Source organism: Tripterygium wilfordii, chromosome 21, assembly GCF_013401445.1.
Source record: "Tripterygium wilfordii isolate XIE 37 chromosome 21, ASM1340144v1, whole genome shotgun sequence".
Lineage (NCBI taxonomy): Eukaryota > Viridiplantae > Streptophyta > Magnoliopsida > Celastrales > Celastraceae > Tripterygium > Tripterygium wilfordii.
Genome location: NC_052252.1, coordinates 5,698,045 through 5,726,040, shown reverse-complemented (window position 1 = coordinate 5,726,040; position 27,996 = coordinate 5,698,045). Strand labels below are relative to the sequence as shown.

Here is a 27,996-nt window from a genome sequence, read left to right as displayed (position 1 = left end):
CCACGGGACCAGCGAAACTGCCAAAGTTCCTATGCCCATCTGATATCCATAACAAAAGGTTTTGACTTTTCAATTTATTAATCCGAATCAACCAGTTTACGCGATTTGTTTTTCTGTGTTTGACCAATATTTTACGTTAATTGCACAAGCTAATCACGTTTATTATTCATGATTTCATTCCAAGCATGAGCCAGAGCAAGGTAGTAATTTCTGTTCTTGCCGTTCGATTCCCTTTTTTCTGATGATGTTATAAGGAGAATGTTGGGATCTATGGTCATGATTAACGCTGTAATATGGTTCCTTTGAGATGAGATTTCCACTGCTCTTCTGCTATCACATGATTCGTATGATCTTTTATTGAGTCACGTTTGTCATGATCTGTATTTGTACGACATCGTTATTTTGATGCAAGTTTCTTGATGGGGTTGTCCAAAGTTATGATTTTTAGGCAAATAAGAGGGAAATCGAAGGGGGTGGTTGAGCTTTGATTTGAAATGGAGGAAGATTCATCGGAGAGGCGGGCTCTCCGCATGTCGCAGAAGGAGAAGGAGAGGGAACGACGTCGCATCAGGGACAGACAAAGACGGCAATCGATGAGTGCCGAAGAGCGCGCACACCACCTCGCTAGACGTCGGAGGAACTATCAACTGAGGAGGCAGAGAGCTGAGAATGCCAGGTTGGTCCCACAATTTGAGGAGGAGACCACTCAGGTTCAACATGAGCCGTTGATTGAAGCGTTTATTGTATCTGATGATCAAGGGCATGATGTAAAGTCTGAGGTGGGTTTGAAACTTCCTCCACATATATTAGCTATGCTACCCAGAAGGCCTCGTTTGACTCATTTTAAACATCTTGCTCGGTCATTGAATGATCAAGTGGGTGAAGAAGTTGCTAGTAACAATCACAGACTTCATGTGGAGGTGTTCGTGAAAGATGGAGAATCCTATTGTAAGTTCATTAATATATCTGATCTTGTTTGGTGCATTCTCTATATGTTCTTATTGAAGCAAGAATGTAGGATATGGATGTGAAAAGATTAGGGAGGTACATATGTGTTTAGTTAGGATTGAGGAACAAATCTAGCACATCCTTGGGTATGTTCATGATGTTGTAATGCTGTTCAGATGCATTATCAGAAACTTTTGCAATTAAAATGGATTAAGTCCCTTGCCAGGGCACAAAAGATGCATGGAATGAGCCCCTTTGTCATATACCTTATATTCTACCACTGTCAGAAATATACATGCACCCTTGTGAATGCTCACGATGTTTGAAGTTTGAACACCCTTTTCAGGTGGATCAGTAAAAGCTTTACGATTAAATTCTGTTAAGCGACTTGCTCGGGGAATAAATGCTACTGTGATAGAGTCTGCAGATCAAAACCATCAAAGTGAAGGTAAAGCTAAGGTTTGCAGATAGATTTTTGACGGAACTTCTTTGGATTTTAACGGAGCTTCAAATTTCTAAAAGGTAAACAGAATGTGCAATGTGGAGAGAGTCAACTCAAAAGTTGTGAGGTGCTGCAAGGTGTACAGCCTAATAGTCTTGGTGGTGAATACAATCAACTTAGTTAGGATGGTAAAATGATAAATCACTAGTTTTCTTCAATTGAACAGTATTAGTTTATTTTTATACGAGATAACCATGGTCAAGGGATTAACATATTTTATCTTTTTCATGGTACATTAGGTTAAAGTTCTCTCCTTGCTGAAGAAACGAAATGTTCTGGTTGGCCATATATAAAGTATGGCATTCACTTAGCTCCTCTTCAAAATTTCTCAATTGAAGACATGTAAGTAAGAACCTGATAGATAATGATTGAAGATCATCGTTTGCAATTGCTTGGCTTAAAAAGCAAATTATTTGGTTTTCTCGTGCATACGTGGGAAAGTTTGGTTGAAGAGTTTAAAGCTAAGTTTGTTGTTCTCTATCTGTTGTTTTCTTATTTGAATTGGTTCTACCTTGGCCAATATTCTGTTTGGAATTAAGATTAATGGAGGATAGACAGTTTTTATGGTTTCTTGTTATATATATATTATAATTGTTTTTCATATGAAAATAAAAGAGAATATTGACAGTGGTATTAATTATTGTCTTTTGGATATCAAAGGTTGACGCTAGAGAAATTTGATTTGAAACAAAAATTCGGGGCTAGCCATTTTTGGGTGTAAGCAGCATTAAGTGCAAAGACAGTAAGTAACACACAAAAACATGATTATCACAATCTTTTAGGTCAAGATTGGGAAGCTAGGCTTCATTACCATGTAAAAGTATAGAAGAGAATATTGAACTTTATCGTTTCTTGTGTATTGAATGGTAGACTTGCAAAGCTTTTACTTAGTTTGAATAAATCGACCTCTACAAGGAATTAAGACACAGATTAAGGGAAACTTTAGGAAGCCTTAGTTAATAGGTTAACCAGTTTGGGTGAACATTACTTGTCTATCAAATGCAAAAGAGGTATTACAGAAATGGTCGGTAAATTTCCAGGAGATGTGACATGAAATATGAACAATTTCAGTCAGGCAAACTAACTTGTGTGTATGGTTGGTACTATAGAGACCACTTTTCTTTTTACTGTGATGTAGAAGAAATCATTGAAATCTTTAATCCCAAATAAATTTGGATCACCTACATGAATCTGTGAGAGACATTAGTTGGAGTTAGAGTCCACTATATGGGTCCTCTTTCACCATTCATTTCTTTCTATTTAAAACTACACCCCCCCCCCCCCCCCTTATTCCTATATAATACATGTAAGTTGTAGATGAAATACAAATAACAAATTGGTTGGTGTTGTTATCCTTTAAGATTATGCGAGAGCCTATGGAACTTACAGCCGGGGCAGCAAACGGAAGAAAGATTGATCTAATAGCATGTATAAGTGAGAGAGAGATTGAAAATTGTCTTAATTATTTGTCTTTTGAGACAGTACAGAAGGTTGGCTAATTATAGTTTTAGTAGAGCTGATATCAATAAGGTGATATATATTATGAGAAATTAAGGAGGTATGGTGAACTGCATATTGTCATCTTTTTTTTTCTTTTTCCTTTTTTTGGCATGTATATGCTATCTTGGCTAACTAATTGGTTGTGCCTGATGATATGATGATAAAACCACCGAAACTAGATTTTTGTTTAGATAACTGTGAAGTAGCACTGCTTGATAGTATGGATGGACTTATTTAATGCTTGAATTTATAATTTACATAATTACATGTTTTATGCTTTTATGCCAAAGGTGTTCAAAGGACAAAGGTTAGAAAGAAACAAGACTGAACTTATAGTAACAGTATGGTTACGCATGAAAAATAAGACTGTAATATGGCGGAATGGGAAAATGGGCTTTTTGAATTCTTGCTGAGCGTCAACCTTGATTAATGAAGATAGTTTTAACATAGGCTCTCTCCTCATCCTCTTTCCCATTGTAGCATGTTATCAGGTTTCACATTAGTATTTATGTCGGATGTGCTTTTGCCATAGATATAATAAGTTATGACTTGTTTTGCTCTGCAACTGCAAATTATCTTACGTATAACCCTTTTCTATTTCTTCTTACTAGATCTTTGTAGATAATGTATTTATTATGTTCTTCTTTTTACTCTGTTCCGGGTTCACATTGGTTACAAGGAAAAAGTTCGACGAACTTTTTTTTCTTTCTCATGTTTAATTTTATTCTTTGATATGCAATTATCAATAACATAATTTTGGCATTCTCTTCATCTGAATCCTTGTAATAAAATCCTGGAAAGCAAATAAGTTTCTTCCTTGTTTCTTTCTTACTATATCTGATAGAATTGCAGGCTAGACGAAACAAATGTTATAGTGTAAAAGAGAAGAGAATCGCTGTATGACGAACGATTTTGAAGAAAACACCAAAGTTGTGGCTCCATTCACAACGGAGGAGCACGGAGTTCTTCAGATGCTTTGAAGTTTGAACATTATCCAAGAATTAAACATGATGTATTGACGTTCTTAGTGTTTCTCAGCAGATTCAGGAATTTCAGATATATTAATTACATTACATATCTCATTATTAAGCAGATCTTTATTACTTTCTTGTTGGTTGCATTGGTGCAGGGTTTCAATAGTTTTGCTTCCTCCTGTTCTGTGTTACCATCTTTTTAAGATTTTAGCATCTCTGCTGCTACAGCTTCTTGTCTTCTGAATTCCCTCTTTAGATTTATTCTATTTAAGGTTTGCTCATGCATATTTATTATCATCTTTTTTTTCTTTCAACTTGTTGGCACTCCACTTTGTATTGTTTGTACTTTATAGCAATACTTACATAATAAGAAACACCTATTGATTCTTCATCTGTACAAATTTTGCACATTTATTGCTAACAATGGAGGGTCCATGTTCGATAGACTAAAAGACCTCTCACCAGCTCATTCTACAGCTCTCTGCGTTCCATTAAATGATAGGATAAAACAAAACAGAACAATAAATTACAATGCAATCATTGATGGATATGTGATGCCATCATTCAAGAGGAGAAAAGTCTATTTTTCTTTCACCAAGGTCCTTTGAGTACAAAAAGACGACTTAATTAGGTCTGAAACTCAAAAAGACCTATTTGTTTCTCTCATTCTGGTTCAGGGGATGAGGGATTTACAATGGAAATTCAAAACTGCTTTATGGCACTAAATATAAAAAAAGGCGGCTAATCTTAATTCTATCAAGACATGGAGATGACATCATTGCTACCTATGCTCTAGAAGTGACAGCAAAAGTAGTATAAAGGGTAAAATTTACAGATATTGCCAGGCAATCATTGTTATCTTTCACCTCCATGCTGAAGAGGTTGCCATTGCTCTATTCTTCCACCAAAGGTATAGAGCTCCATCCCTCTCTTCAAGTCTATAGTTCTTGTTATATTCCTTCAACAGATCCTGGATACCACTAGTCGCTGAGGAAGTCAATGGGTATGGAGTAAATCCAGCCATCATAAGTCTTGACCTCCACTTCCCCAGAAGTTCATGCCTTTCTACCCTCTCAGCTCCCTCACAAGCAATCATGTTGACAATGTCTCTGGCCACACAGTGCTGCTCTGCATTGATCCGCTGCTTGTCATCCCTTGGGCGAGCCACGTCGATTGATTCAAAAAATGCATGATAATAATCAAGCGTTTCAAGGAATCTCTGAAAGAAAGGGGAAGTGTTGGTGTTGGATTCTTGCTCCATTAAGGTCACAACCTTCGGAGACAAACTCTTAACAAGCCTCAATAACCGGTCTCTATGATTCCATGTGGTCACACTCTCGTCTGGTACATGATGCAACACATAAGGAAAATTTACCACCACAGCTTCCCCAGGTCGAACCATAAGATCTTCGAGTTGAACCTCACAACCAGACATGGCAGCATCATGGAACTCAAATTGCACATTACATGACTCAGCAAGCTTTTTCAGCCTCTGCCCAACAATATGAAGACCACCACCACGAGCATGATTTGATTGTGTATCATCAACACCAGTCATGCGAATTGAAGGAGCTCCACCAGGCCGATGTGCTAGTTCTTGAATGAGGGCCATCCACTGGCTGCCCTGTGCAATCTGGAAGTCAATGAAGTGGATTCTCGGTTCATTTGCGACAGCTTCCTGAATGACAGTATTAGCTGACTTGTAGGCAAACCTCCAATACGGGCATATCTGAAAAATGATGGTCATGTAAGACAATAACTCTGAGCTTGTTGGTTCTTCACACTTCAACGCTTTGTAGATTTTACTCCCTGATGATTCTAACCTTGCTCTAAGCCCTTCCAACATGTAAGCACCTAATCGTTGCATAGGCCCTCCGGATACCGACACCATTTTCTCCAACACATGCATTAAGCCAGCCGCTGTTGGCATATCACCGTCGCATACTGCTTGAGCACAGGCAATGAGCACCTGTTTCAGGTCCAACCTGGGGATCATTTCCACGAGTTGATTCCAGTCCCAACCTGACACAGATGGAGCTTTGTGGACACCATTCATGAAGCAACAATTGCAACTATCAATGTCAGATTCTGGCCCAAGCAATGAAGTCTCCAGTTCCCTCAGCTTGTGTCGCAGTACATTGTCATTCTCTACAATTGAAGACCCACTGACTGGCGAGTTATACGCATTATCAGGGGAATGATGAGGGTCTGATAGGTATGACTGAGAACTCCTGCTGGTAGAGGAGCTGGCAGCAGAAGGGGAATCATAAACAACGAAACCAGTACTAGCTGTGGATGATTCAAGCGTAAAGAATGGCTCCTTGCATGCTTGAAAAGAGGCACTAGTTCCGTCACTACCAGCATCTCCAAATGCATTGTTTTCTAGAATTTTAAAATGGGAGAAATCATAGGGTTCAATCTCTTCTATCGGCTGGAGGTAAAACCCATGGATAGCAGCTGGAGTTTGATGTTTCTGAGATGTTTGCATCTAAAACCAACCCACTATAGATTTGATTCTGAAAATGGAATATATTACTATGCTAGCAGCCGTTTGTAATAGCAATATTCAACGGCAGCCAACTGCCTTGATAACCTGCAGCAAAGTATCCAATGATTATCATCTAAAACCAATGCAACTCAATCGGTTAGTGATGAAATTAAATGAACTACTTCTCGAATCATGAATTTCGAAGTATCACCTTTTGGATTTTTATACTAAGTTAATTATACAACCAATGAGAATATTATGGGCTAAGAAGAAAAGGCTTTTTTAAGGGCTGGCAAGATACCCCCCAATCCCCAAAAAAGAAAGAAATTGTTCATTTAAAATCCAAGATTCCAAAGAACAAAATCCCTTTTTGCAAAGGAGTGCGGAACACTGGAAAAAACATAGTTTCACTCCTAAAGTTCGTCAGAGATCTAAACTAAGGGCATAACAATGACTCATCAAACACTATAAGGAAGTTACTATATTAGCTTTAAGTGAAAAGAAACTTTCAAGCAGCATATAATCATGATTATTGCATAATCAGTCAAAATCCATCATTTTAAGGACCTATTTATGAATTGAATCCCAAATAATTTTCATTGGAATTTTTTCAGATTCATTTTCCAACCCCCACCAATGATCACAACAACGAAGTCTCAATCGCCATAAATCCCCTAGCCAATATCACATCAGAAACAACAAAAAAGCATTCACTTCCACAGAATTGAACTTGAACCCACATAGATGGCTACTCCTGTACTCCAAGCTTATATCAAAAAGAAGAAAAGCACATTCATACACAAACTCACAGATGCAGAATTCTAACTATGCAAAGTTAATTTCACAAAAAAGAAGGAACTTGCTTTCGAAAATTTAAACCCAAACCCGATTACCAAAATTCCATATGTTGAAACCTAAAACCCAATTCGATAAAAATTGATCAAAAGCAGAATCTCCATTAAATCAAAACCCATACATGAAAGACACGATATTTAGATGTCATCATCATGTGAAGGTGATAAATCAGCGAGTGTCAAGTGGTTTTCCTTACCTCAGTCAAAGAAATGACTCTCCAGAGCTCTTGATTTCACTATCGTCTTTCGGATTTCCTCTTCAATGGCAGCAGAAGAGGAAGAGCGACCACTTGTCAATCTCCGTCAAATGATAGCACACCTCTGTGGTGATCTGATATTTAAGGTTATGGCCTGAAAACAAACGCCCACGCATATGCCTTTAATTACGGTACTACCCTATTAACAAGTAAATGAGTTTTGACTTATAAAAAATAAAAATAAAAATAAAAAAAGAATGAGTTTTGTCATATTAGAAAGGATAATGATTCCCACTCAAAAAGTAGTGACTTTCAAAATATATCATTTAGTGTTGAAATGAGACTGTAAGAACTACGTGTGTATTTTTAATCAATAATTATTTTAATATTACGTAAATTTGGGGATCACAAAATGAAGATATAACATTCTTCGAAAATGATAAGCAGTAAACTAATTGACTAGAAAGTAGAGTATGGTATTGACTAAACTAAATTAATGTAGTCAAATATATAAATTGTCTTTTGATCTTAATTGGAATTAAATATATAAATTTTTTTGACAATTTGGAATGCTATTCATAACCAACAAAATTCCAAGTGTTTCCTCGAAGCTCACCAAATAGACTAATTCTTCTAATCCAATACTAGACCAAAAGTTGTAGTAGTTGATTTCATGTTCACTTAAATATATCCCATACCATTCATAAAATTACAAAATAAACACAACTATATATATACATAGAATGTAGGCATTTGAATTAAGAAAAAAGTAATTTCCTTTTGGCCTATACATATATCACATAGTATTTCGTTGTGCTTAAAAGTTGATTGATCAAACATATATATATATATATATGAAATATTTTGATTAGAATTGAAAATGATCTAAACATGGTAAAGTCTACACATCAGAATAATAAAAAATTAAATGAAAACCAGCTTGAATTAAATTCATTAACCTTTGGATTTTGGATCAGTCCACAACAGTGCATAAAAATGGAAGTAATCAACGCGTTTTACTGTTAGAAGGTGGTTAGTGGCAATTCCGTGAAAAACGTACATAGTCGAGGGCATATGTGAGACGACGCGTCTGCCAAGAAGGTCGCCAGTGCTCACAACACAATCACATTCTCCGAAGCACGGTTTCTAAACCAACGTGTTTCTTAATTATTTTATTTCTAAAATTGCATCATTGCTGACTTGGAAATTACATTAGCAGCTCCCGCACTCCACTGCAAGGAGGTGGGGCCTGGGAAGATGAGGATCGACTGTGGACGAGAACACGGGGCTAGTGGATGGGATCACACACACACGTCTGTGTTCATCCTGCCTGCGTCATCAGAGTCAGAGAGCATTAACCATATTTACCTGTAAAATACTAAATTGAAGAGGATGGTCCCACTAAGCCAATGGGACTTCGCCACGTCATATCCTCAATGTGTGGGATCCCATGATCTTTTAGTGATCAACATTATTGCTTTTGCTTTTACATTTCCAATTTTGTTTGTGCCATGATGTTTGTCATTTTATTTTATGACCAGATAGAAGAGTCAAGAATTAAATCTCTCGCACGGGTGTTTGATATAACTTAATCTAGCGATTTATAAATCATGTCAAATTCCTCAAAACATCAACAATATCATTTTTGGACTCGAGTATGATCGAGTGAGATGACTCAGAAGAATAAAATCGAGATTGATGTATCTAATGTGAACCGATAAATCCAAAGTGAATAATAATGTGTTTGAACTGAAAATTTAAACAACTCACATACATGATATTTCCGTTTTGAGTTTATCGATTCTAATGGATACATTCACTTAATGATGAGATGAGATGTAAATTAAAAAGGACAGCATACAAGATTCTTTTTTGATCTTAATGTTGATAAAACGAATTAAGAAAAGCCGAATCTTTGGTGCGCAAACCGACTTATTCTCTGATAATAACTATTTTTTTTTGTGTTATAGAATTGAATTTGGTGTCCCATGAAACAGGCCTTATCATTACTTTATTCTATTCTTCAGTTTTTTGGGGTCCTGTCCGGGCGAGTTCCTTTTTGTATCCATACTCTCCAATTGTTACAGTGTCATAAAGCATGACCATCACCATGATCTCATCACCTCACAAAAAACAAGAGTTAGTGGGGTTTTTTTCTCCCCAAAAAAGAAGCCTGATTGGGCCTTTTTTGTCCCTACTCTTAGTGGGCTTTTTTTCTCCCCACGAAAGAAGCCTTATTGAGCCTTTTTTGTCCCTACTCTCACTAGAGAAATCGTAGTACAAGACTAGAAACGGTAGTACAAGTGCACTTGCGTGTGTCAGTGTGCTGCTGTTAATATCAACCACGCTTCTTCTACTTCAAGTCCTCAACTACTGTTGATCTTTATTGTGTATTTTCGGTCGTCCGATCTTAGATAGCATTTCCCTATCGTGCGGTTATGTGCCATTTGCTCCGTCATGAACGACAAAACTATCGTTCTTATCTTCGTCGTCTACGACAATTCATCCCCGCCGCTGCAGAGGACTTTAGAACTTTTCAGTGCATGCATCTCTTTGTCATTTCATCTCTCTCCTTCGGTGCGTGAATCTGTAACTGCAGCGTTCAGTCGACCTCCATTATTCCAGGTATTTACGCTGTCTTTATTTCCTGAGATCTCTCAACAATCTATCTTGCATCTCTGTACATGATGCATGCACCTAATAGCCTAAAAAAGTAAAAAGTTAAATGGGTAGATGTTTATCTGTCAGTGGTTGTATGTATGATTATACTATAAAACCTGCAGTATAAATACGTTTACAGTCACCAAAACGATCTCTCAATCTTTCCAAGCAAGCGTCGTCTCGCGTATTTCTTCTTACAAGTAAGTTTCTACATCCCATGGGTGTTTAGAGTAGATTGATGATCTCTTTTCTCCACACCTGTGCTTATTTCATAGTGTCTCTTCTCTTCTCTCTAAACTCCCATCACTCCCAAATTCCATTCTATTTGACAGTTGTTTGTGTTGTTCGAAGGTGTTTTTCCCACGGGTGATTGGGGTTTCTCACCCGTTGTGTACGTCTGTTGTTTTCATCTCTTCGTGGATTTAGCATTGCTACTCTGTCTTGCGCTTCAATTTCTGGGTTTTGGGTCACTGTACTTTTCTGTTTCTATTTATCGGCTTTTAGTTTACTGTTCCATCTTACGATTCAATCTCTGAGTTTGCGGTCACTGTGTTTTGCTACTCTTCCTGTTTATTGTATGTCTGGGTTCGTTTATTGCTCTTCTTTGTCTTTCTATTGTTTCTTTGCATGCCGCATCACATCTTCGAATTACGCTGGCCGTTTTTCGTTGTTATTAATTTCCTTGGTGTTCTTATGCGCATAACGTACCACAATATTATCTATGTGTTCATTAATCAATCTGTCATTTATGGACATTTAGATTGTGATGATTGAAAATTTTTATCATTTGTCCCTCATTAAAATTGTAGCTAAGAGCAATATTTAGAAGCTATACTATTTTTTACTTCTTCCAAAAATGAAATTATGTATTCGAATTCCATATGAAAGTGCAAATAATCATAAACTATAATTGCTTCACCCTTTGTTTTGAGAGAAAAATTTACAGGAGATTTCTGTCACTAGAAAAAGCTCCAAGAGATAGAAAAAGGCATTATCAATCTGCTTATGCTGTATATGTGGTGACGTTACTATCGCTATATATGTGGTGTCATAACCTGTTGCTCTTTCTCTTTTGCATTATCCATTCCTCCTTATGTTCAAACTGGAATGTCGTCTATCAAATCAGCTGCTTTCTAATAATCATTTGTCCAAACATCTGTGAGTATCAGGCGATATGGAATACACATCTATTTCAGATTTGCAGATTGGGCAGCGTGGTTGTAAAATCAAGTGTCATGTTGCAAGGATGTGGAAATCCATAAATCCTACGATGCAAGACCAGTTGATGAGCGTGGATTTTATCTTGGTGGATACACAGGTTCATCATCTTAGAAACATCTTCAAATTCAGACAGTGATTAATATCAAATGCATGTCCATATAAAAAATATTCTTTAATTCTTAAAAACTTACATTTTGAAGGGCACATCAATACAAGGAACAATGCGAAAGGAGGATGCCCCTACAATTACGGAGCTGCTTATGGAGGGAAAGACTTATATTCTTGCAAACTTTATGGTCGTTCCACCACGAAAATCATTTCGAGCATGCCCAAACGACAATATGTTACGGGTTGGAACATGGACAGTCATGAAGGAGTGCTTTGACACTGATTCGGAATTTCCTCTTAATAAATTTCACTTCATTGATGAAGAAGAAATGGAAAATAGAATTCAGAATGACATTCTACTGACAGGTAACAGGTAAATTTTGTTTTTATGCTTATTCTCTTCCTTTTTACAACAATGGTTAATGGGTTTATGGAGAAATGATGTGCAGACATTATAGGTCATCTCATTTCAGTTGGGACACTTACCAAAGTCTTCTCAAATGGCAGATACATTTCCAAGAAAAATATGGTCATTCAAACACTGACGTGAGAATCCTGTATTTTGCTTTAATTGGTTTAAAACTGTGAAGATAAAAATATGTATTGATACACCCACTTAATTTTACGTAGGATCACCCACATATCAGTTACATTGTGGGGGACTATCGCAGAAGGTTTCGATGAGTGTTCTGTGTTAAAACTTCCGAAAAAAGAGCCATTGATTGTTGTACTTACAGGAATGACAGTAAGAGCATTTAGAGGTAACGTGGATTTTGCATTTTATTTAATTTCTTCATCTCGCAATAGAAGATGATTCGCTATAATTCATACATTCGTTTTTAAAACTGCAGCTCAAACAACTCTGTCAAGCACATCAGCAACCAAGATCTACATCAATCTTGAAATTGAAGAGGTCCAAAAATTTCGTCAAAGGTAATCTATGTATTACTTATATACTATAAAAAATATATTTTTTGGTATAATATATATACACAGATTTTCGTCGTAATTTATTAACTATATTTTCCATCAAGCCTTTCATATCCAAACGAGGTAACATTCTTGGAAACCAGTGTGAGGCATGGAATTGGTTCAGCAGAAGATTCTATGATGGAAAATAAAACTATTTCAGCACTTCTATCCCTCAATACCATATCAGATAAAGTAAGTGGTGCTCAACCCAAATATATATTTCGTTAAAAATCACCTTAACTTCTATATTTCATGTATTTAATTAAAGAATTTTTGCAGAGCAAGCAATTTTCGTGCGAGGCCACAATAACAAAGGTGGATGCATCTAGGGGTTGGTGGTACAATGCATGTGCTAAATGCAAAGCTGGGATAAGCAACTACAATGGGTTACTTACATGCAGAAAATGCGGTCCAATTGCTAATTTGCCCATTCCATGGTAATCTATTCATTCATAAAACTTTGCTTCTAATGATTGACAATTATTTTTCAAAATATAAGTGAAGATTGATAACCCCATATTATTTACATATTTCTTTACAGAGATAATAATGACCAACTATACGCATAGTATGATAGTGTACATCCTCATATCCAGATTTTGCTGCAGCTACTTTATTGAAAATACGAACCACAGATTCCTTTTATCATATAATAGTTTCTATCTCCTATTGTTAATTAGTGTTGCTTTTATCATATCATAGTTTTAACTACCTCAACGACTTTGAATTTCAATATAATGAAGTCCACTTCTAGAATACAATCTTATAATGTAAACATGTATTAATAGGTACATGGTCCCTGTACATGTCAAAGACGACACTGGAGAGGCAAAGTTTATCATGTTTGGAAAACATGTTGAAAGATTACTCAAAATATCAGCCTACCAATTGTCCCAAATTCCCAACTCAAGTAGAACTACAGTTCCAGTGATAATGGAACAACTCCTGGGAAAGAAGTTGATATTCACAGTGTCAATTAGTGAAAAGTTAGACAATTCAGAAAATTTGACTTTCAAAGTTGCAAAGGTAATTGATGAGCAACCCATAAAAACAGAAGGCCTTCAAATATTGAAACAACAAGATACAACTTACAGTCTTCGTACTTCATCAGACGAACAATTTACTGAGGATATTTCTGCAAATTCCAATTCAACCAACAAAAGGTACAGAACATTCCCTTTATCTTGATGTATTTAAAAGTCTACAGACGAGAAGGGAAAAAATGAATCTTCTTAATTATTGTTCTCATTAATCTTGATTTACCTATTCTAATTCAGCTATTCATATTTTTGGATTTGACAGGGACTTGAAAGACTTAGAGCATAATGCAACTGTAACAATCAATCTTGGGAAAGGAGATGTTGCTAAAAACCCAAGCATCGAACAAGGTTCACTTTACTTTAAGCAAATAATTTATAACATTATTGCTATTTTCTTATGTATATATGTTTTCAACAACTATAAAATACTTTCGGTTTCTGAATATGCATAACTCCAAACAGGTGAAAAAAATTAGTTAAAAATCTCTGTCATGCAAGTAGGAAAGCCCTGAAGAAATTACTCAAGTACATGTTTATAAATATATAAATATATGTGCAGCTGTGAAGTTGTCTTTATTCGTGTTTTGATATTTGCGAATGTATCTACGTTTTTAACACAGATTAAAACACTGGGTGATATCTAGCTTTTTCCCTCAAACAGAAAGCATTCTAATTTTCAAAGAACAAAACACAGCTTGCAGTCTTCATGGAATATCAAGTCCACAAATTGCTGACAACATTTATGGGTTCCCAAAAGCAACGAAAAACAGGTGCAACACAACTCTTTACCATATGTTTTTAAATATTTGCAGATGACAAAAAAATAAATACCTTAGTTATGGTGGTTGACCATCATTACCTCTGCATGAACAGGGAGTTGGAAACAAAAGAGGACAATGTATCTGTTACAATGAAGCATGAAAAAGCAAGTGCTGCCAAAAAAGGAAAGTCAAGCGGATGTTAAAGTACACATAGGGAAGTTATGAGATTTTGTTGTGTGCATATGTATTTTGAACAACTACAACTACTTTTGCCTTCTGGGTGTACAAAAAGTTATGCAGGTGGAAAAAGTTTAGTTCAAAAGCTTTGTGAATAGCTAAGAATACCCTGCAAAAATGAGTCATCCACATGTTTCTAACAATGTGTGAAACTATGTAACCTTTTGTTCACTGTGTATAAATAAACCATGCAACTATGTTATCATGTGTATAAAAGTATCATATGAGGTTTGAACAATCTAACAGCTGGGAGAACCACCTCAATCATGGCATATGCACGACATTTATCACTCGATTGACTACGTTCCAACATGGTGACCACGAGCCCTCACAATGCATGCGCTATCTTTCAATCTGTATAGATTAAGATTTGGCCTACAGAATGAAATATTTTACCCCCTCCCTTATCTGCTGCCATTAGTTGATGCCTTTAGTTCATTTATTTATTACTATTGAAATATTTGAAAACATATCACAAATTGAAAATCTATTGAAATATTTGAAAACATATCAGAAATTAAAAATCACCTAGCCCTTACATCTACACTTCATTGTCATCTACACTTCATTGTCTTTTCCAGTTTTATTCCGCTTACTAAATGCAAATGCTTAAAAAACCACTCTCGCTAATGCACATTGTTGCAGTGCACGCCCTAATACCAACTGTCATGGATTCTTTTATTATCAGCAAAGTAAAGTAGTACAAAACAAGAAAAATACTCCAAAATACCCACTCTTCCTGCTATCATGTGTCCATACTCTTAATTTCATCTCTGCATACAGGTTTGAGGCAATCACAATGAATACATATTGATTTATGTATTTAAAAAAACCAATGATAATGAGATTAAAAAACCAATCACAATGAATACAATAAACTAATGTGTTTATCCATTTATTGTGCCAAAAAAAATCCATCCAACTCTTACAATCATGAGTTAGTTATTAGTGTTCTTTGTCTTTCTTTTTGTTCTTTGTATGCATCAAATCTTCGAATTAAGTTGGTCGTTAAAGTTTGGTGATCATGTTCATGTGTTTCTTTTCTATCTTTTTTAATTTTTTTATAGGCAGTACTTTGTTAGCATGGATGACTCTGTTCCACAAAAGGTAAGTATTTCTTTGCAGCAAATAAATCTTGAATTTTGTGGGGCCTGTGATTCTAGCCTTTTCAACTCCACAAATGGGAGTGCACTTAATTTGGTTTGGGAATTTTTGCTGGTACATTGTTTTATTTTATTTCAATTTTCTCTATAACCTATTGTAGCCAATTCAAATATGAAAATCCATACTTTCCCTTGGGGATGGAATATAATTGATATGGTTATATGCCCCTATGTGTTTGTCTGTATGCAGTGTATTGGTTTTGATTTTGAACTGGGCTAATAAAACATGCTCTTAGTAACCAATGTTGGATTTCACACACTTGCTTTGATGGTGGGGCTTTCAATTGGTATCACTTATTATGACATTTTATAGATTGGCTGATGAGAACATAGAAGCTGTGTTTTTCCTCATTTTTTATTTCTCACCTCTACTTTGATTATAAGCTGACATCGTGAGCACTCTAGAATGGATTTATACTTATCGCTCGCTAAAATTACTACTCATTGCCCCTTTGTAAATCCGAGAAGTCTTTTTTTCATGTTTCAGTGCTTTATTGATAGACTGACAAGTGATATCAAAAAATATTTTACATTTTTAATGATGCATATATGGGTTTTTAGTACCTAAGTTATTTAGTAGTATTTAATCCCAAGGTTGCTTATGTACCACTCACTTTCGAGTAATGGTTCATGTGCCTTAGGGTGGAGTCAGTGAAAAATAATGATCAGACAGAGTAACTTATACTAATTTTGATGAAGCAAAATACTAATTTTGCTTGATGGTTGATAGTTTCTGTCAATTTCTTACAACTTTTGATCCTGTCAACAAGAAGTTATGTTGCTGCTGCTAAACAAGAAAAAATATATCAAAAGAGGAAAACGAATGGTGGCTTAATTTCTTGCAAATAAGAGCCAACCCAGTTGTGGAAAGATGTCATGACTTGAATTTAAAGCATAGAATTAGTCCTCCACACCATACAGTGACTGATCATCCAGTGAATATTAAGACTGAAGAAAGGAGCAGTGACATTGATATGTGTTTCCATTATAATGAAGCTCCATCACAAAGAAACATAACGTACATCCATTCATCAACCATTGCTTTAGATTATTATTCGAGAGCATGTTCTCCCTCCCCCATTGTTATATGAATTTTGAACAGGAAAAATTTGTAACTCTTCTGTTTATAGGTTTTGCAATCGAGAGGAGATGAACTCTAATCCTTAGTTTTTGCAGACTGTTTTAAGTTTTCACCCTTATGACCGTTCATACGCTTCAGCAGTACTTATACCCAACTACGCCAACAAGGATAATTTTTGTAACCTCTCATGATCAGTCCCGCCGCAAGGCGCGGGCATTGACCTAGTATATATATATATTCAAATCTGATCCCAGTTGGAGTTGGTTATTATATATAAATCTTGTCAAAACACATTGCGATTGCGTCACTGGCTACGGACCCACATGACTCGTCATGCCAAGGCTGGGAGACCAAATCAAAGCAAAAGCTTCTTTGAAAGTGGAGTGGATTGGATTTATCTGTGGGTTTCGATCTCTGTTTTTTGGGTTGTTGTGTGTGTGGAATAATCTCCGCTTTCTGCACAGAATAAAGGTTAAAGCAGCATAATTATATTATGATAACCCGGTGGTGGGGGTGGGGTGACTGAGAATGAATGAGATGACTTGCTTCTTTTCTTTTTCCTTGAATAGTTGCTCTCACTTCATGGGCAATGGGAATTCTACATTTCTTCCGCAACATAATTATATTATGATAACCAACATGTTTGATCTGGAATTTCCTGGAAAATGGCCCCCAAAACCTTAGGACGGAGACTTTCAACTTTGAATTCCTTATAAATCAGTCCAAGTTCTCAACTGAAACCCTTTTTTTTTTTTTTTCTTTTTAATGTGGATTATCTTATGTTTTTCTGGCTTTGGACTAAATTCACTAGCCCCACTGAGGTATTGGAATCCAAGCCCAACCCAACTACCCAAACCTTAAGCCCAAGCCCACCAAAGGAGCCCACAAAGAATAATTCACACTTTGTTGCATCATCCCCTTCAAAAGCCAATTATATGTGTGTAAATACTAGATACTAAATACTGATGAATAAATTTTTTCTTGACTACCCTTTCGAGAAAATGGGATAATATATATTTGTGTTTAAATATTGATGATTTATTTGCACGCCTAACCTAAAACTCTATTATATGTGCATTCCCTTCAAACTTTGAAATTCCAAAACAAATGAGGAAAAGGGTAAAAGGGCGATAGTGCTTCATAAAAGAAGCCTCCAATCTAGCACTGCTTTTCCATCAGCAGCTTTCCCTTTTGCATGCCATTCCAATCCAAACACTCAAACACAACAACTAAATATATAATGTGTTGTTTGAATATATATATATATATATATATATATATATATATATAGAGAGAGAGAGAGAGAGAGAGAGAGAGAGAGAGAGAGGGGAATGTGAGTGTGCTTGTATCATTGTATTTGTCATATATATTATGATTGTTCAATCAAAGACAAAATGAAAGTAGTCCTAAGATTATTCCCTTCCACTTCTAGTCCTTGTCCTCTTCCCCCTCAACCAATTAAGGGAAAAAATATTTTATAGGAATTGAAAAAAGACTTGCTCTTTTCAGAGAATACCAAACCCACCAAAAATGGTAAGCATTGTATTAATCTCCAAAGTCCAAGGCTCATTTCTTTTATATAAAAAAAAACTATATTCCTCCAAGCACACCCTTCCAATCTGCAAAAATTCAAAACATATATATATAGTTTGGAGTGTAGTTATAGAGCATTTTCTATTTTAGCAGCTAATGCTTCTCTCCTGATAGATTGGTCATTCACACTAGTCCTTTCTTTTTGTACTAAGCAGCTCACCTGCCTATTCTTTAATCATTTGGAATTTTATGGGGAGTCTAAATATGATTATTATTGTTCCCAAAGGACAACCTTAAACCATTCCAATACTTACTATAAATACCCCATTATAAGCCCATACAAAGCACCTTATAAGAGGAAATTTAAATGGGAATTAGGGAAGCACAAGAAGCAGTTGTACTTCAATCCTCCATTGCTTTATTGCAAGAGAGGTTCAGGGAGTTGCATAGAGTGAAGAAGGAGAGAGAAGAAAGAGAGCTCTTGAAGATGCTGATGATGCTCCCTGATGATCATCATCATAATCATGAGCCTTTGGAGTTCACTTTGTTTTCTCAACCTGAAAGGGTTCTTCTTCCTCCAAAGCCTCCTCCATTAATGCTTTCTCTCTCCCTCTGGCCATGCTCACAGCAGAGTGACAAGCACGGAGATCATGATCATCTTCAGGTCCTGGAGGCAAAGCCAACATTATTCAAGAATAGTTTGTTTCCAATGGAGAAAGTACCCACTTTGTTGAATAAACTTGATGATTTTGATATGAATCATAATGATTGTGTTGACACTTCTCTTCATTTATAGCTAGCCAGGCTGATGATCTCTATGTATAATAAACACATATAAATCCAACATTTTGGTCTGGTTGAACAAATGAATTATTTTCTTGTATTTTATTATTAGCTATAGAGTCTATAGCTTATATTACGATGATGATGTCTTTTTCCCTACCATGAAAGCAAAATGGTCATACATTTAAACCAAAGTACATAAATCAGATGCTGTCATTACATTATGTCCATTACTTTTTTATATAAAAATAATGTCACTGGGACATTTGGGGAGCAAAACCCTTAAATTAAGCAAAGTAGTGGTTATGGTAATGGAGGCCTAGTTATTGATGTCCATGGATGGAGCTTCTTGGCCTTGGAGAAACAGACTAAGTCTTTGGAGGTGCTCTTACAGTACCAGCTGCAGCAGGAGCTCTATCTATTCTTCTATTGTTTGGGTAGTCATCATTCTCATACTTAATCACTGAATCAATACCATGGCACTTGATCATCATAGAGTTGATGCAGACATTTGGTGTAATCACTTGAGCATCATTAACATAGAAATTTGACTTGCCATGATTTTGTATCTTGATCAACCTGTCATGTAACCCAGATGGGACTATGGTTCCTGTTGGAAAATGAATCAAGTCACTGAACTGAAGAGTCATTGTCATGGAATGACTGAGCAAGAAGTCTTCAAGGTGTTCTGGTGAAAGTGTGAATTTGGACAGCTCTCTGTCTACAGGCATGAAAAAGGTCAAGGATTCCTCCTCATTGAATATTTGGTGTTGGGTACTGCTATTGCTGTTCAAGTACATTTGGAGAATAACTGCAAATCCATAGAAAGATTGTGCTCTCATGTCTCCAACTGCTGCTTGCATGTCTGTGTGGTTGAAACTGTGTGAATGGGACAGAGAGACACTAAAGACAGAAAGAAGGCTCAGAAGCAGAAAACAAAGAAAACCCATTTGAAGGAAAGTGAAGAATCAGGGCTAGTAGCTTCTTGACTTAAAAAAAGAACCAACTGTGGGAGGATTTTATATTACATGAAGTTCAGCAGGTTAGCTTGGAAGTAGTTTAGACATGAGGGAATGCTTTTCTTGGAAATTTGTTTGATGTCAAATTAATTAAGTCTTGGTGTGAATTATTGAAACTTGCAATACCAAGAACATGTCATGTCAAGACTAATCTCTCCAATGTAATCAAAATACATAAATTCAGCAATCTTATTGTATAGTTCCATATTAATTGGAAAAGAGTTTACTGTTTGGTGCATTCTAGATAGACTTTGAACTGTTGTGGGAAGATTTAAGGAATGAATCTAAACTTTTTAAAAGAAGAAAACTTCTTTCATGTCCTCCTATTCTCCATAACAATAGAAATATAGCAAGCTGCTAATGTAGGGTGATATCAGCATGCATTTTCAGGTATAGTGGCTTCTGTTGATCAATGTTGTCTCCTTTGCTGAGGATTATGCTAGCTCTGCTCTGCTCTTTATTACTTCAATTCCTCAAAAGTCATGTAATATCCTCAAACATGGAAGCATCTATATGTGTCTCAACTATTCCACTCTCTCTATACCTTATTGAAGTTATTTTAATGATCACAAGTAAATTATTTTCTTGTTAGCAAATACCACTGTCTATAAAAATTAAGGACAACGCTACATTCCCATTTTGTGACCCCAAAAGACCTCGAAATTTATGTGATATTAAGATAACTATTGATTAAAAACTCAAATGTAGATCCCACTTCACATTCAACACTCCACATTAAATATGATTTTTGGTGGTCTTAAGTATTATCCAAAAATTAAACATGTATGGTATAATAAGCGTATGAATTAACTGTAAAGAAGATTCAATAATAAAATGTGGATGGTTAGAAAGACACTCACATTTAGATTCTTGAACCCTTATGTCAAATATTGAGAGATGTCAAAAAATAGGGCCATAAAAATTTATCGATAAAATCAAATTGATCGATTAAATTTATGTTAAAAATTGAAAAAACCGACCGAAAATCGGAAAAATCAATTGACACCGACAATAATCGATCGACTAATCCATTAAACTTATGTCAAAAAACCGAAACCGATCGTTTTCATCCCTACTAAAAAACACTTTCTCCTTCTGACAGAAAATACAAAGATGATGCTCACTACTCACCGAGGAGGCGAGGATTGATCACAGTCTGGCCCATAACGTAAAGATGGGGCAAGCAAGGCCCATCACGAATACTGCGGACCGACCATGGTCGACACAAGCCTTTGAAGCACATCAACCCGGAACCAAATGACAAGGTATTTCATTGGCTATTTATCATCTTGAATAGTGCACCGAACCGTACATTATCAATTCTTCTCCTCTAGTCCTCTATTTCTGGTAAAACTGTAAACGCCACACCGCCTTTTCTCGTCCCCTCCCCTCCAGTCTTCAAAGCTTGGAAATTTTGATAAAGCCATGATTTTTATTGGGTTTTTGCAATGAAAATCGATACTTCAGTTGGTTTGTTGTATTGGTGATATAAGGATACAGTTTTCGTTTTTTCATTTTTCCTGGGTTCTTGGAGATGTCTGAGAAATTCTCGCCAACGCTACGGAGTGGGGATCTCAACGATTTCATAGCATCCTCACAAGCATGCGTCGTTTCTCTTGGAACAACCTCAAAGAAGCCTGATAAGGTCGAGGTATTTTTTCTTCGTTTAGTCATTTGGTGACGTATTATGCTGAGAATTTTGATTTATCCGTGCTTTTTTGCTCGAAATTTGGAGCCTCTTTCATGTGGAAGCGGTATGAATAATGCCTTTTTGAGGTTTTGCTCATTCCTTCGTCTCTAATTGTTTGTTTTTTGAGGTAGTAAACTGGTTTAGTAATTGGGTTAGTTTGTTGGAGTTCCGGTTCGAATTTTGTGGGCCTGCATTCGTCGGAGGTTTTGATGTTTCTGAAGTTATGTTCTTATTTCCTCTTGCTTATCAATTCATCATTGTAAACTTTGGCATGCTTTTCATCATCTTTCTTGTGAAGGTTTCAAATGTTAGCAAACAGCAAACAGACACTGTTAAAATTTCACTGAAGGACTGCTTAGCATGCAGGTAATTTAACTCTCCCCTTCCTTCTCTATCGCTTAATATTTCATATTTCAATCAGTTGCGAAGAGTTTTAAGACCGAAATGTTTATATGAAATATTTTGTAAGCCGACTACCGTTTTGTTTCTCGGGTAGTAGTCAGGGTGGCTGCATGTTCCGCATATGTACCTTATTAACCTTATTTTACTGGAAGGCTGGGATTGTCAAATTGGCATTCTATTGGTGGTGATCCTTACTTTTAGCATTTAGATGACACAAACTTTTTTTTTGTGTGTGTGTGTATGAATGAGTGGGTTGGAGTTCCACAGGGTAGTATTGAGCTTGCAACCTCTCAGCATACTTTAATCCAGTATCTCTTCCATACTTCATGAAAATTTTAATGAGTAGGTTTCTCGTTTTATCAAACATCCTGATTATTAGCCTCTTGAGATTTCTGGAAATCAAATACAATAAACAGGAGAAGTGATCTGTGTTTCAGTTGCCGTCCAGCAGATTCTAAAAATGTTGATCAGTTTTTACATCAAATTTGGACAGAAATGTTTTTTTGCTTTGCTTTCACATTAAAGGCTTCTAATTTGCAATTTTCTGTGTTCATGCAGCGGATGCATAACATCTGCAGAGACAGTTATGCTTGAGAGGCAGAGTTTGGGTGAGTTCCTCTCAAATCTTAACAAGGGAAAGAATGTAATCGTCTAGCTTTCTCCGCAATCCAGAGCCTCTCTTGCGGCTTATTTTGGCATCTCTCCACTTCAGGTGAGTTGAGAAGTAGCAGTATGTGAGAGAGATGGAAAGAAACTGAGAGGAGAAAGGAGTAGCAGTGAGAGGATTTCTCTTCACGACTACAACCACCATCATATCCTTATTATCTACTTGCCATACACATTTACATCTTTCCATTACATTTTCAGCATACAACTACTTCATAAATACAATTTTATCAAGGTGAAACCATAGCGTTGCTAACTATCTATCTCGCTTGTTACCTGTTTATTGGCCTTTCATAATGGTTTGTATTTGTTCCTTTTGTGGATGTTTGTGTTATTCTAAGTGCAAAAGTCCCCGTCAATGTTATGGGTGTGTAAGAAGTTAACAACATTCCTGAAGTCCCTGGGAGTAAAGGCCGTCTTTGATACAAGTTGCAGTAGAGATATATCACTTATCGAAGCTTGTAATGATTTCGTAAACTGATACCAGCAAAGTCGTTGACAATGATAAAAGTAAATCATCTCTGCCCATGCTTGCGTCAGCATGTCCAGGTACTTGTGTCGGTGTGTTCTAGATTGCTGGAAACTCCCTTCTAGAGCAGGCGAATCCATAACGCTGATTTGGTATTTTAGATGACATGTTCATTCATAAATAATTTTCTTGTGATTGAAGGTTGGATATGCTATGCTGAAAAACAACTTGGTTCCTATATCCTCCCTTACATATCTTCTGTAAAATGCCCTCAGCAAACTATGGGAGCTACCATTAAGCATCATATATGCAAAATACTGCAGCTCAGGTAAATTACTCCGAGGATATAGTTATTTTATTGCGATTTCTGATTGTCATTATTTTTTTCTTACCCCTTCTCACATGTGAGCATCTTGATATGTATAGGGTCTTAAAGCGTGATCGAAAATTCAACACTCTGTTTTGTATTTGTGTGTGCTTTAATGATATGATTGCTGAATTCTTCGTCTAATAGGCCGGACGAGGTTTACCATGTAACGGTGATGCCCTGTTATGACAAGAAGCTGGAGGCTTCTAGGGATGATTTTGTTACTGAATTAGAATCTCATGGAGGTCTTAGGGTTGCAGAGGTAGATTCAGTATTGACATCTAGAGAAATTTTAGATTTGATACAGGTAGTACACGACCTTGCCTTTAATGAATTCTTTGAAACATTTTACTCATTTCTTGTTTTTAATGTTTTTAATGATATCAATACATGAGTTGGTTATTTTATTACCATTTATAGTTGTAGGTAGTCAATGTTAATTCTTATAAAATAAATAGGAAATTTTTATGTGGGAAGCACTGCTCTTTGATCTTATCTACGTGTTCTTTCTGTTGCTTATTGTAACTTATTAGGCTATACCCCTCAATTTAGGTGGAGAAGAGAACCTGTTAAGATTTGCAATGTGTTATGGCTTCTGGGACCTGCAGAACATTGTTAGGACGATTAAATTGCAAAAGTGCAAATATCATTTCGTGGAGGTTATGGCATGCCCATCAGGTTCTAATTTCCTCCTCCACTTTTACACCTTACAAAGTTCATTTTTCATAATAGCGACTAGTCCATGACTCCATATATGTACATTTTGCATGTCATATGGTGCGATATATGAAGCTAGAGATCATTGTGTGTTTTGATTGATCAGGCTGCTTAAACGGTGGGGGTCAAATCAAGCCGAAGCCTAGGCAAACTCCTAAGGATTTGATTCAGGCATTAGAAACTATTTATATGGAAAATGTACTTCTATGAAGTTACATTTGCAATAACTTTTTCTGTTGCTGGATTTGAAGTTTCAAAATTTAGTATATTTATGTGGATGCTATGAACTTACTTTAAATGCCTCGGAACTTTGGAGGTGATTTGCCTGCGTAGATGAGATCCTCCTATTCTTCTTTTTTTTAAAAAAAAAAAATTATGTTGTCATTCGATATTTGTTAAGGTTTATTCTGTAACAAGTTGTAGGTTTTGGTAGCTGATCTTTTTAAGAATCTCATTGTCAAAGGCTTATATGATGAGTGGCTTGAGGATCCCGGATCAAAGAAAGCAAAAAGGTTCATGCATACAGAGTACCATCCTATTGTTAAAAGCATCACTTCTCAGTTGCACAACTGGTGATCATACTTTCTGGTACACGAGGCAATGGAACTTCAGCTTGATACAGGGCATTGATATCGGATATTATCCTCACATCCCGGTGTATCCATTGCTTATATATGTGGGATTCGTTCAGAGGGAGATCCAATTTTTGATAGAGTAGACAGTACTTTTACCATTTGGCATATTAGAGTGTTTGCATATAGTACTTGATAATTAGGACCTAGTTGGATAGAGCAAAGAATTGAGTTGTATACATGATTAGTTCATTTGAAGGGATTTTTGACAGGGAATATTGATTAGTTCACATGCCTTGGCTTTGCATAATTTCTGGTAAACCTTTGCATGTAAACAGTTTCCATAATTCCATTCATGAGCTTGTAAGGAAACCTTGAGACCAAGTGCTTGCACATTGGCTTTCTTTATGTTATTGGATCAATCTCTTTAACTGAAGTAGCTGGGCTTTCTTTCTGTTATTGGATCAATATGTTAACTGAAGTAGCTGGTCTCAAAGGTCAAATTATTTTATTTTATTTTAAAATGGGGAGGGGATTCGAATCCTAATCACCAGGTGATACGCATTATTTTTATCACATTAATTAGTAACTTGGGTGTAAATTATTATTTTTATAAGTAGGAAGATTATTTTCTTTTTTATGAAGACAAGGTGGCATCATCTAATACTTGCTGCAAAAAAGATAAAGGTTAGATTATTGAAAATGGTAAAAAAAAAGTTCAATAAATTTGATTTTCTATTTTTTTTCTTTGATAATTTTTCTAAAATTTAAAATGGAAAATCATATTATTGGATCTACTAATTAAAGCTGCTTCATGAAATCTCTCTAAATACGGCAGGCATTAATTATCATTTACAACCTTACTAAAATTTGAGATATTAACGAAGCTTGACCAAATTCATCAAAATAATAAACAAATCATTCTTAAGAAATTGTAGAAAGCATTGAAATTGAATTCGTTGACAGAGCAGAGGTCTCCGCTTCTCGACAGCTATTCTTTCGTTTCCAAGCAAAAATATGGTACCAGCTCTCTCTCCCTCTCTCTATCTCTTGCACCATAGATATATATTTTTCTTTTCTGTAAATTATTTTTGATTTTTTCCCTGTTGATCCAGTTTTGTAGTGGGTTTTTTATTTTGGTTTTAGCTTCTGGGTTGTGTTTCGAATGACTGTTTTATATCAAATTATCGATCATGTTCGTGATTGATCACCAGATGCATATTGGGTTTTATGGATTGTGGGTAAAGTTTTCGTAATGGGATTCCTCATTTCTGTTTGATGGAAAAATCGAAAAGAGGGTTGCATGTTTGCTGATTAGTTTTATTTTTAGTTTTATTCGAGAAAGATTGAATTTTTATTTCATTTGTGGTGAAGAAAATTTTATTATGAAGTGCGAATTCTTGTTCTGTTATTGCTTGATTTATGCATGTGTTACTTCGCAGAATCACTTTTTGAATGCCCCAAACAATGAAACAAAAGATTCCTGTTAGACTAAAATGCTGCATAATTTTAAGATATCGAAAACCTTAAGCTGGTCTCTCTCTTTATCTATATATATATATATAATCCAATGCCTCTCTCGTTTACCTACATAAAATGTGTTTCCTGCTGTGGGACTTCAATGGATTTTGAAGTTGGTTACTTTAACATTGATGTATCTAGCATTACCAAACCTTGTCAACGCAGTTCAATTACAGTGTTTGTCGCTGTATTGTACTCTACCAATGGAATGTTGTAAATGGGAGGGAGGGAAATTCCGGTGTCTTATATTGCTCATCATATCCATTATTAGTTATTTGAATAAAACTGTGGTTGTTTTCTAATTGAATTTGGCAGACCACCTCAAAGAGAGTTGCAGAGAGGAAAGTAGCAAAGTTTCAGAGGAATATCAGTAAAAGGGGATCAGTGGCTGAGACTTCAACTAAGAAAGGATATGACTATCCAGTTGGGCCAATTCTTCTCGGGTTCTTTGTCTTTGTGGTAATTGGATCATGTAAGTTTGTCTAACACTGTTGACGACCTGTTGTTCCTATTTTATCCTGATATATAGATATTCATTGTCATTTGATCGTTCTAGTTTTTGTGGAAACTTGGGACATGAAATGCTAGGAATTTAACGGTGACAATGGTTGTTAGTTTTTCTTACGTGTCTCGCATGAATGCGGTCACTTGTTTTCTCGGTCTTCTCCTCAGGAAGCATTTTGCATACTTTCTTTTCAAGCACTGTTAGAAGAATTATATAATGTTGTCACACCAATATGTTGGCTGTCAACTACTAGTTGTTTTTCTGATCAAAATGCTACGATATCAGTATTCATCAACCAATATGAAGCGATTCAAACCATTATTTTGTGATGGTCTTATTATGTAATTATCACTTGAATTCTTTTCCCCCTAAACATGATCTTGGGGCATTATGAGATAGTTGAAAAGGATTGATTGACTACGGAACTTCTTTGTGAAATATATATTGTTGGGTATGGCATCGCATCACTTGCTACTTCTGTTGCTAATGAAATATGATGTTTTTCATTCTTAGTGTTTTGTTTTAATGACGTGTAATTTTGATATTCCGATTTCCTTCTTTCCTTCTCAAATCTCTGAGCTGCATGAAATGTTTCTTCTTATGTAAACCAAGTTTGTGGTTCTTCACAATGCTAATAATAACCGGAATGCTAAACTATGACTTTTGATAACATTATCATTGCGCACAAAATATGTACTCTTGACTTGAATAGGCCATACTGGTTAGTTCATCAGTGTTTGATGGCTATGTAGAAATTTAGTACTTATTTTTACTTCTTCAGCAGATTTGAAGTTCATAGGTGTTTTTTTTTCCTTCTCTTTCTCATTTACCTTTTGGTTGGCAGCTCTGTTTCAGATAATTAGGACAGCTACCAGTGGTGGGATGGCCTGAAGAGAACTGAGAAGGACACTGTGGGGGATGAAGGTTACTGATACAAGCTGTAGACCGTGAATATGTTAAAATGAGGTTAGACATCTCTGTTAATGTCCAATGTAAGGAAGAACAAAATTAAATAAAATGCCCCCATCTTGATCTCAATACAACT

At 35.9% G+C, this 27,996-nt stretch overlaps 6 protein-coding genes across 14 annotated transcripts; 4 read left to right on the top strand and 2 right to left on the bottom strand.

Annotated features, from left to right (window-relative positions):
- Positions 1 to 7: 7 nt before the first annotated feature.
- On the top strand, positions 8 to 4,151 carry LOC119990181. Of its 2 annotated transcripts, none has more exons than XM_038836048.1 (5): positions 8 to 948; positions 1,295 to 1,396; positions 1,479 to 1,578; positions 1,690 to 1,792; positions 3,803 to 4,151. In XM_038836048.1, the coding sequence occupies exons 1-3, from the start codon at positions 495 to 497 to the stop codon at positions 1,514 to 1,516; spliced, it is 594 nt and encodes a 197-aa protein (XP_038691976.1). In that variant the 5' UTR covers positions 8 to 494; the 3' UTR covers positions 1,517 to 1,578; positions 1,690 to 1,792; positions 3,803 to 4,151. The 2 variants fall into 2 exon arrangements, with proteins under 2 accessions (XP_038691976.1, XP_038691974.1); XM_038836046.1 differs by having other exon boundaries at positions 12 to 948; positions 1,471 to 1,578.
- LOC119990187 (stress-associated endoplasmic reticulum protein 2-like) lies at positions 1,862 to 27,994 on the top strand. Its single transcript, XM_038836054.1, has 5 exons — positions 1,862 to 1,874; positions 6,760 to 6,767; positions 25,886 to 25,945; positions 26,762 to 26,918; positions 27,796 to 27,994. Exons 3-5 carry the CDS (start codon positions 25,943 to 25,945, stop codon positions 27,840 to 27,842), a joined length of 207 nt encoding a protein of 68 aa, XP_038691982.1. The 5' UTR covers positions 1,862 to 1,874; positions 6,760 to 6,767; positions 25,886 to 25,942; the 3' UTR covers positions 27,843 to 27,994.
- On the bottom strand, positions 4,471 to 7,597 carry LOC119990170 (scarecrow-like protein 13). The gene is made up of 2 exons (XM_038836030.1): positions 7,464 to 7,597; positions 4,471 to 6,517 (listed from the first exon to the last, which is right to left on the bottom strand). Exon 2 carries the CDS (start codon positions 6,410 to 6,412, stop codon positions 4,787 to 4,789), a length of 1,626 nt encoding a protein of 541 aa, XP_038691958.1. The 5' UTR covers positions 6,413 to 6,517; positions 7,464 to 7,597; the 3' UTR covers positions 4,471 to 4,786.
- On the top strand, positions 9,833 to 14,679 carry LOC119990167 (replication protein A 70 kDa DNA-binding subunit E-like). 7 transcript variants are annotated; one of them, XM_038836023.1, is made up of 13 exons: positions 9,833 to 10,088; positions 10,247 to 10,324; positions 11,329 to 11,442; positions 11,546 to 11,819; positions 11,903 to 11,999; positions 12,084 to 12,214; positions 12,305 to 12,386; positions 12,488 to 12,617; positions 12,705 to 12,862; positions 13,214 to 13,588; positions 13,728 to 13,813; positions 14,160 to 14,235; positions 14,339 to 14,679. In XM_038836023.1, the coding sequence occupies exons 1-13, from the start codon at positions 9,921 to 9,923 to the stop codon at positions 14,427 to 14,429; spliced, it is 1,860 nt and encodes a 619-aa protein (XP_038691951.1). In that variant the 5' UTR covers positions 9,833 to 9,920; the 3' UTR covers positions 14,430 to 14,679. The 7 variants fall into 7 exon arrangements, with proteins under 7 accessions (XP_038691951.1, XP_038691950.1, XP_038691952.1 ...); XM_038836022.1 differs by having other exon boundaries at positions 9,835 to 10,088; positions 11,912 to 11,999; positions 14,127 to 14,235; XM_038836024.1 differs by having other exon boundaries at positions 9,835 to 10,088; positions 11,546 to 11,826; positions 11,961 to 11,999; positions 14,127 to 14,235.
- Positions 19,157 to 19,886, bottom strand: LOC119987784 (FAS1 domain-containing protein SELMODRAFT_448915-like). Its single transcript, XM_038832698.1, has 2 exons — positions 19,421 to 19,886; positions 19,157 to 19,179 (listed from the first exon to the last, which is right to left on the bottom strand). Exons 1-2 carry the CDS (start codon positions 19,884 to 19,886, stop codon positions 19,157 to 19,159), a joined length of 489 nt encoding a protein of 162 aa, XP_038688626.1.
- On the top strand, positions 22,670 to 25,201 carry LOC119990176 (protein NAR1-like). 2 transcript variants are annotated; one of them, XM_038836038.1, is made up of 6 exons: positions 22,670 to 23,349; positions 23,471 to 23,597; positions 23,784 to 23,943; positions 24,170 to 24,314; positions 24,460 to 24,551; positions 24,817 to 25,201. In XM_038836038.1, the coding sequence occupies exons 1-6, from the start codon at positions 23,328 to 23,330 to the stop codon at positions 25,069 to 25,071; spliced, it is 801 nt and encodes a 266-aa protein (XP_038691966.1). In that variant the 5' UTR covers positions 22,670 to 23,327; the 3' UTR covers positions 25,072 to 25,201. The 2 variants fall into 2 exon arrangements, with proteins under 2 accessions (XP_038691966.1, XP_038691965.1); XM_038836037.1 differs by lacking the exon at positions 22,670 to 23,349 and having other exon boundaries at positions 23,356 to 23,597.
- Positions 27,995 to 27,996: the final 2 nt, after the last annotated feature.